Source organism: Nomascus leucogenys, chromosome 22a (genome assembly GCF_006542625.1).
Source record: "Nomascus leucogenys isolate Asia chromosome 22a, Asia_NLE_v1, whole genome shotgun sequence".
Taxonomy (NCBI): Eukaryota; Metazoa; Chordata; class Mammalia; order Primates; family Hylobatidae; genus Nomascus; species Nomascus leucogenys.
Window position 1 is genome coordinate 1,110,465 of NC_044402.1, and position 9,296 is coordinate 1,119,760.

The window sequence follows — 9,296 nt, forward strand, 5'->3', positions numbered from 1 at the left end:
CTGTGCCTTCTCCCACCCGCAAGACGTCAAGGGCGTAGGGTAGTGGGGAGGGCCATGGCATCCCCAGGTTCACAGGTTTCCTCCTGGGTCCAGCCTCCTTCCGCAGGGCAAGAAACCACTGTGGCCTCCCCTGCCCAAGCTGGCCTGTGTCCTGCGCCCCCCTGACAGATCTGCCTCCCTGGACTCCCCTCCCCCAAACGCTGGCAGTTGGGGACAAACCTGGGGAAAGAGGGGGTGCCACCTCAGCCCTGTCCCAGCCTCCCCCATCCACCAGCATGAGCACGTGGTGGTATCTGGGACGCCTGTTCCCACCCGTCCTCAGGAATAGTCACTGCCGTTTCCACCGGAGGTGGGCTTTATTACTGTCGCCATGATGTGAAAAGAGGAAGACAGCACCCATTCCCACGCCTCCTAGACACTGTGCACCAACTGTCTGCTGGGGTTAGCACGGAGCTGTCCCCACCCCCAGGGTCAGAGCACCCACAGGTGCCGAGCTGGCCCAGGAGACACCCACACTGCTGTTCGCCTTGTGTCTGCACAGGCCTCCACTAAACTCTCCCACACAATTAGTGTCTTAAATATATGTACACGTATATATTTCGTCCCAGCTGTGTCAGTTATAAAATTAAAACTGACCACTTCTCCTTACATTATCTTCACAGTAGCTGTGCAGAAGACAACAAATCCAGTGTCGATAGTTTAGGGCAGGCTGCCCACCCCAGCAAAGGGAAGTTCTTCCCCCACGGGAGCCACTGGGGGAACCAGTGCCGCGGCCACAGCTCCGTGCGTGGGCGGCAGTGTAGCTGCGCATCTACGGGCTGCCGGGTTGGTTTGGGCCTTGCCATGTGCCAGACGCATGCGCGCGCGCGCGCACACACACACACACACACACACACACACACACACACTTATGGAGCCCATCACACCGATCCCTTGCAGAGGTGGGGGCTGGGGCCCAGGACAATCAGAAGCAGGGCCCCTCCCCCAGCTGTCTCGAGACCAAAGCCATCCAGGGCCTCTAAGCCCTGGGGCATCACCCAGAAGCGCTAGGCTCCCAGGCTGGCACCCAGCACACCAGGAGCCCAGGGCGCGTGGGAGATGCGCTAGAGACGGTCTTTCACTCCAGACCAGGCTGACTAATAAATATGACATCCAGTGTTGTCAGGAGAAGAGAAAATAACGTAGACTTGGCTGGACTCTGTTGTCAAGGCCATTCCCAGTCACAGAGGAAACATCCCAGGTGGTCTCCAGGCGTCCAGGTGGCTCTGCACCTGCTGACCCCCAGAGGCCAGGGAGGCTCCACTGCTTCTGGCAGCAAGATGTGCTTCATTAGGCAGGCAAAGCAGGGCGACCTGAACCAACGACATGTGTGGGGGTCGTGGTCTCCACATTCTATTCATGTTTGAGGAGCGTCAGTCTCCCAAGGCTGTGATGGAGGCCCCTAGGGTGCTGCGACTCCCACTGCTCACCTGCCCCTAACCCTGCTGCCATGGCCACGTTCACCCATGTCTCGCCGTGGGGAAAGGAAGGCCCGCAAACCCTGCCCCTGGCAGACAGGGCAGCCTTTGCCTCTGCTCAGTCAGTGCATGGAAACGCCCACAGCTCCAGGGAGACCCCCTAGCAGGCAGAGTCACCTTCAAGGTAAGGCCCACGGTGGCCCAGCAGCAGCACAGAGCTCAGTGGCCCCAGCCCCACCCTGGGGGATGCCCAGAGGCTTCCTAGACCTGCACTCAGGCAGACAAGCATGTGGCTGGGCGACCACCAGCAGACATCTGCCCGCCTCAGGAAGCTCTTCCTGGGTCTAAAGAGAATCCAGTTCCAAATTTCCACTTTCTCTGCTGAAAGTTACAGTGTGGTCATAATTGCACGCTCTCATGGACCCACATCCCAACCGAGTGACAATGACGCCACAGCCACTCAGCCTCTAGCTGGCTCTACTCCTGCTGCCTTAGGATCCCTGCTGGGCCTGCACCCCCCCACCCCGAGACACCAGCTGTGCCCAGATGGCCCCTGCTGGCACTCACTGTGCCCCAGGCCTTCCTGGCAGGAGTTCCTGCTGCCGCTCCCCAGGAGTGTCCCGTTCCCTCCCAGCGCCCCAATGGGACGCACACCAACAACTTTCCTGACATGTGAATAATTCACCTAGTGTGGGGCCAGGCTCATGAAGACCTCCCCAAGCCTGCCAGAGAGGTGGTCAGGAAAGTCCCGGGTCGGGAGATGGATGTGCCATCTCACACGGAGAAACGGGGGCAGAGCCAGGTGCTGGTTGGACACCTCTCAGAACTTGGCTGGAGGGGACGGGAGAGGAAAATAGTGTCACAGCCTAGGCAGGGCACAGCCTGGGGGCCGGAATGAGTTGGGGAGTGAGGGGAAAGGAGAGGCAAGGCGGGAGGAAGGCTGCCCAAGTTACCGAGTCTGAGGCCAAGTTCCAGAAGCGGCAGCATTCTCTCTGCCAGGCGGGGGGAGCCACCGGCCGGAGCAGGGAACTCCACCTGGCCAGGCTTCACACCGCATGCTGTGTCCCACCTGGGAGGGCCCATCCCTTCCCTTCCACCCCACCCTCAGGACCCACAGGGATGCATCACACCAGAAGGGACTTGACAAGGCCACAGTGAAACTTGCGGACGTGGCGGTAGAGGTCTCCAGACTGCGTGAAACGGCGCTCACACCACCGGCAGGCATGCGGCTTCTCTCGAGTGTGCACTACGGTGTGGCGGCTCAGGTTGTGGGAGTACTGAAAACTTTTGCCACACTGCACACACGTATAGGGCTTCTCACCCGAGTGTGTCCGCTCGTGCCTCTTCAGTGTGTACGTGCACGAGAAGGTCTTCCCACAGAGCGGGCAGGTGGGTGCCACGCCGTTGGGGGACAGCCGGGCCCGGGTGCTGTCTCGCTCACGGAAGTGGGCACTGAGGTGCAGCTGCAGCACGTGGGAGCTGGGAAACAGCTTGCTGCACAACGGGCAGATGCAGAGGGGCCCACCAGGCCCCAGCTCGTCCTCACTCGCCAGTCGCCCTGCATCCAGCTCCAGCTCCAGCTCCCGGCTGCCTTCTCCGCTGACAGGCAGCGGCTGCAAGCCCACCACCAGGCCCTTGGCTGCAGGAACAGGAGGTGGCTTCGGGGGACTGTGGGGGCTCCTAGAACTGCTGCATTCCTCCTGTTCGCACAGTGAGTCCCGCTCGTCCTTCACCAGTGGCTGGGCCCCTGGCTGCATCTGGCTGCAGAGGGGTGTCTGGAGGACGCACGGTGGGTGGACCCGCTCCTGCCTTGGGCCAGACTTCAGCGACAGGTCCAGGGCCTGGTCTGACTCTTCTGGGACCTGGCAGGGAGGAGGCCCAGATGCTCGAGGAGGGAGGGCAGCCTTGACCCCAAACGGGGGGAGCTTGGCCTTTCGGGCTGCTGGGCAGAGGTCCGCGGTCCAGACAGGCCAGGGGCACGGTGGCTGAGGAGGTTCTGCCCCAGGGGCAGGGTTCCCCGGGTCCAGACTTCGATCCTTCTCCTGGAGCCTGCCCTTGCAGACCTTGACGATGTCATACATGTGCAGGTAGCTGGCGGCCGCCAGGACGTCCTCCACAGGCAGGCTGCGCAAGTCCAGGCGGCCCTCGTACATGAAGTCCAGTAGGCGGCCGAAGGCGGGCGCCGTGACGATGTCGCCGTTGAGCCGCACCGTGTCGCGACTGCCCGCGGGCCGGTCCCTGTAGAAGAGATGGAAGTAGACGCTGCACGCGGCCAGCACGGCACGGTGGGCCGGGAAGCGCGCGTCGCCCACCAGCACGGTGCAGTCGCATAGGAAGCCCAGCTCGCGCTGCTGCCTCAGGCGGCCCAGCAGCCGTCCGCCGTGCTCAGGAAACTCCATGCCGCCGCCGTCATCACCTGGGCACAAACGGGACGCCCGTCAGCGCGCCTGGAGACGCCCACGAAGCGCTCTTCCCGGCTGCAGGCAGCGCGGAAAGAGCGGCGCGGCAGTGACGCGCGCAACCGCCCGTCCAGAGCCGCCGCGGGCACCTGCCCCGAGCAGGAAAAACTCGATCGAAAGTAAACAGTAGCCGCTCCGCCGCGGGGGCGGGTCCCGGGACTCAGGCGCAGGGGCCAGAGCCGCGCAAACCTGCGCGCGTCCCCGCCCGGGCGCTCCTGAACTTCACTCCCGGGCGGCCGCCCGCTCGCGGCGTCCCCGACGCCCGGGTGGCTGCGCCGCCGCCCGCCCCACGCCTCCGCGCCGCCTCCAGCTGCCGCCCGGCCCACCAGATGCCGCCGCCGCCGGCCCCATTTATGGCAGCGCGGCCGCGGGGAGCGGGCCGGCGGGCGGGGCGGGCAGAGCCGGGAGCCCGCCCCCCGCGCTCACCTTCGCCGCCCCGAGCTCCTCTCCGGTCGCCGCCCGCGCCGCGCGCCCTCCCCAGTGCGGCCCTGGCGCGCGTGGAGCTGCGGGCAGCGCGCCCCGGCGGGGAGGGCGCGGGGACGGCGAGGGCGCCGGGCGGGGCGCGCTCCAACTTGGCTGGCCCAGCGCCGCCCGCCGCTCGCCCCGCCCCGGAGAGAGCGAAACTCGGGGCGGGGGCCGGAGGGGGCGGGCCGAGCGACTTCCCGGAGCGGCGGAACCGCTGAGGTCACCCTCGCCCCCCCTTCCCTGTCCGCCCCACCCGGCCGGGCCCCGCGCGCAGCCAGCAGGGGCGCTGGGGTGTTAGAGGGGTTTAGGGCACCGCGCGGGGGCTGGGGGTCTCTCGCGATACTTGGCGCGTTGGCCTGGGTCCCCCACCTCCCAACCTTTCCCGGCATGGGGTCCTCACTGCGCCAGTCTGCAAAAGGAACCCTTCCGAGGGTCCGCTTGTATCCCAGCCCGCGTTGGGCAGTCACCCGAGGGTAAACGCGGGACCCTGGCCTCCCGCCACATCGCAGGGCGCCGGCCTTGGGATGGGGTAGGGGGTGCGTGGATTGGGGGTCGTTAATTTTGCAAAGATGACACCTTCTTCCTTGAAAGCCTCTTTTTGAATTTAATTCAGCTGGGACCCTCTTCCAAACATTCAAGCAGGATCTCGATCCTGGAGTCCAGAACGGGGACTTCCACCCTCTCCACAGATCCCAGCCCAGCGTCTATGGGGGACCCAGTGCAGAGAGGCACGGAAAACGGGCACCTCCCAGCAGACATGGTGGCATGGGGGGACAAACGCCATAATAGAGGGAGTCGGAAGCCCTCCAGAGCCCAGGGTAGGCAGGAACGTGTTCAAAGAGGAGGAGACTCCGGACAGGGGCTGGCATGGGAGTGGGGGTAGGGAGGAGTGGGGGAAGTGTTCCCGGTCAAAGAAGCATTGAGAAGATGTGAGGGGGACGCCTGGTTGTGGGAGAGGGAATCGCCAGAGAAGTAGAGAGTGTGTTTGGCGGGGTTAGGGTCCCTCCCAAGGCAGGTGGAGCCTTTTCCCAGGGGCACAACCTGGGCTGCCCTTGACTGAGCAGCTTTGAAGGTACTCTAGACCACCGGATCACCTTCACAACAGTCCCATTAACTAGACGCTCTTATTTTCATACCTTTTTGGTGAGAGAGGTTAGGTAAGGTACCCAGGGCCATGTATCAGGCAGTAGGTCACTGAACCACGATTTGAATTCAGCCAGTCTCATTCTTCTCTGCCTTGGAGTCCGGGAAATGGAGAATGTAGTGGAGGAGTCGCCCCAGTCAAGGCTGAGCAGTGGGGTGGGGGTGGTGCTGGAAGAGGGGCTGGATCACAAAGGACAGGACCCGGCCAGGTATGTGTGTGCAGGAGGAATGGAGCCCACAGCGGGATCTGAAGTCTGGGAAGGAAGGCCTCGTTGTTATACTAAAATATCATTCCTTGTTTCACGGGATGGCCTGCATCTTTATTTCCTAAACCTGGCAACGGCAGCTTGGACCCCTGGAATGACACTGCACTTAGCAGCCACCGAGACCAGCAGAGGCCTGGCTCCCATTGCCGCCGGCCATCCACCCTAAGGACCCCTTCCTGAGGAAGGTCAACTCCCTTCTCTCCACCCATTTAAATAATCATCTGCCTTGCCCCAGTCACCAGCAGGAATAGCTGAATTCAAGTAAGTTAAGGGTGAACTCAGATGTGACTGCTCCCTTCCTGCCCTGCCTGGATCAGAGCCCTGCCCCAGCCCCTCCCAACCTTGAGCATGACCAAACCTTTAACCTCTTTGAACCTCGATAATCCTCATCTGCAAAATGGGAGTCAGAGTGCATCCCGGGGTCTTTGTGAAAATTAACTACAGGGCCTGGCACTCAGCAAGCTCTCAGGTTCTGGAATGTTCTTCCCCAAAGAACCCTTCACTGGTTTCTCTTCATTCCTGTCTCTGCTGAAAGTCCACTCCTTAGTCAGGGTGGCCATTCCTGCCCACCTTAGCTAAGCTCCCTCGCAATCCCTTCGGCTGCTTACCCTCCTCTCCAGCCCATTCTGGGTGTCCTGTGATTGTGGGATATCCCATCTCCTTCTGAAAGGGAAGGGGCTGTTTTGTTCACTTGGTGCTTAAAAGTTGGCAGGACGCAAGTGGGTGTTCAGTAAATGCTTGTTGAGTGAATGCGTGATGGTTGCTTCTGTGAGTGATAACTGGTCCCATCACCCCTACTCCTGACTCCTCTGTGGCAACAGTCCAGCCCTGCCTGCCCACACCCCCAGCCCCTGAGCCTTCAGAGCAAGTAGGGGTGGCCTGCCACACTGGGGCTCTGGGCAAAAGGCTGACAGCTCCCCACTGCAGGCTGGGAGCAAGCACCCTAGCCTGCCCTGCCTGGCTGGCAGGACAGAGAGAGCCTGGACACTTAATGGGGGTTGTGGTACACAGGGAGGGTCAGGATGCTGCTTTCAGGAGCCTAGGGTAGGACCTGGAAGGCGGGCCCAGCTAGGAATGGGCTAGAGGAGGGGGAGGGGACAATGGGAGAGAAGCTCCTTGTCCCTCTCAGGTTGGGATGTCTGGGTTCAAGTCCCTCCTGCCCCACACTGATCAGGGAAGGGGGGCTGTCCCAGACAGACAGCGCCTAGAGTTGGTGCTGGGATCCCTGCCAGCCTGTAGTCCTCAGAGCCCCTGTGACTGGCTGGGTCTCAAGTGCAGGAATGACAGGACACGGTCACACAGCCACTGTCGCGGCGGTGGTGGTTCAGGCAGAACCTCTGCAGACTCAGGCGGCCATCTGGCCTGGGAGCTGCCCTGAGGCCCCGCCCTGCAGCTGCTGCCGGGACCTACACTGCCCAGGGCCCTCGAGTCCTGCCCCCGGCCAGCAGCTGCAGAAGGTGACAGGGCAGGAGGCCCCTGAGCTCTGGGAGGAGGCAGCCGGCGGGCCCTCCCCTGGTGCAGCAGTTTTTGTCAGAAACATCTGGCCACAGAGCACCTCAGCAGTCCCAGCAGCAGCCGTGGGGCTGGGTTCTCTCCTGCCCATTCTGTCTGGGGTGGGAGGGGGTGTTCTTGAAGAGAGGACTCTGCTTTCCCTCTGGGAGGCCAGAGAAGAGGGAGCTGGCCCTGCCCACTGGGAGATCCCCGTCTTGGGGGAGGGCAGTTCATGCCAAGGTGAAGACAGGACTGGAGTGTGGGGCCCACAGCGGGTTGCAGGCACCAGCGGATGCCAGGGCACCAGGCTGGGAAGACTGAGAGGCCTCCTTGGAGACAGCCAGTGCAAAATAAGCAGGAGGTCTGACCACTTCAAGAACAGTCTGCAGTGTCACTGCCTCTTCCATCAGAGGGTGCCCTGCTCCCTCCCACACCCTCCAGCCTCGGCCACTTGCTGGCCTTGTCTCATGGCCCTCTCATCCTCTGCTTCCTCCCTGAATTCCTTCCTCCATCCTTGCATGGCAGAGCCCAGGATGGTGGACAGATACCAGGAACTCTTCCTGGGGGAGCAATGGGCAGGTGGGACAGTCCCAGAGGGAACCGCAGGTGGCCCATGGTGCAGGTTTGCTGGGTGAGAGACAGACACCAGACGCCCAGGCTCTGGGGGCAACCCTTGGGTCAGGTATCCCACCCAAGCGGCGCAGACCACTGGGCCTCTGACTTGGCCCCCTGGAGGTAGGGCCCTTCCTGGGGTTACAAAGTCTGCGCTGGGAGGGAGCAGAGGTGCTCAGGGGAGAGGCGGGAATGGGGAGTCCCCTGTCTGAGGAGCGAGTGCCCCTATGCTGGGGGAGAGAGTCCTTCTCTTGGTCAGCCCCAAGAGGCAGGGATGAAGCCCCAGTTTTGGCTGCAGACTCTGTCCTGAGCGCTGGGCCGAACCTGCTGCCTCTGTCTACATCTCCTCCCACCCCCTCCCCTGCTGCCAGCTGAACTCACTCTGGCTGAAAATAAAAATGCTTCCCCCACCCCAGTAGTTAGCAGCCTCAGGAAGGTAACTCACAAGAGTGCCTCTTTCACAAAAGGGTTATTATCAACTGTGGGCCTCCGGAATGGGGGGAGGGGCAGTTGTTGGAGGAACTTCTGGCTAGGAAGGGGTCGGGGTGGCAGTCACCTGCATTGTCCTGTGAGTGTGCAGGAGAAAGGGGTGTGTGTCCCACTTACTCACTCCATACCGGGGCCATCTGCCTCCCAGTGGACTTCGGACTGGGTGTCCGGGGCCGACCAAGTCCACCCAGCAGGGAGGGCCCTGGGCTCTCAGCTGTCACAGCCCACCCTAGACACCGCTCCTCCTCTGGTGTCTGCTCCCAGCTCAAGGTGGGACCCAGGCAAGGTGTGCCCCTCTTCTCCCACTCCCCAGCAAAGTCCCCCTTTTGTGAGTGTAGCTGCCAGTACCTAGGTGAATGGTTGAGTCCCCTCGGAGCCTTCCTGCTCCTTGGAGGCCCACCTCCAACTGACCTCCTGTCCTGGCATCCTCCCGCACTTCCCCGAGAGGCACAAGGTCCTGGGATTGGACCTTTTAGGACACTCTTGGCCGCCCCCTCCACGCCCCCCAGAGTGGGGCAGCGCACACGTGGGGCACAGCCTGAAAGTCAACCTAAGCCACCCCTGCTCCGCGCGCGGAGGCAGAAGTCCGGGATTCGTCCCTGACCGTCTCGGGCCCCTCCTACCAGGGTCACGGCAGAGCGAGCCCAGAAGCGCCGGGTCACTTTACAGACGGGGAAACTGAGGCCAGAGAGGGCGTGGCCCCGGGACGGGCTGGCTGGTGGCCGGGCTCCGTTAGCGGCCCAGCCCAGGCCCCAGGTCGCCGGGGGCTGCCCCTCAGCCCGGCCGCGCTCTCCCCGGGCGCGCTCCGCCCTCGCCGCCGGCCGCGCGGTGGGGACGCCCGGGGCGGCGGAGGCGGATGTGGGCGGGCGGCTCCGGGCGCGGGGCGGGCGCGGGGCGGGGAGAGGGCGGGCCGG

The 9,296-nt window shown here is 63.2% G+C and overlaps 1 protein-coding gene across 1 annotated transcript; it reads right to left on the reverse strand.

The window, feature by feature from the left end:
• Positions 1-337: 337 nt before the first annotated feature.
• On the reverse strand, positions 338-3,947 carry ZBTB42 (zinc finger and BTB domain containing 42). The gene has a single exon (XM_030804032.1). It carries the CDS (start codon positions 3,854-3,856, stop codon positions 2,582-2,584), a length of 1,275 nt encoding a protein of 424 aa, XP_030659892.1. The 5' UTR covers positions 3,857-3,947; the 3' UTR covers positions 338-2,581.
• Between the last annotated feature and the right edge of the window lie 5,349 nt (positions 3,948-9,296).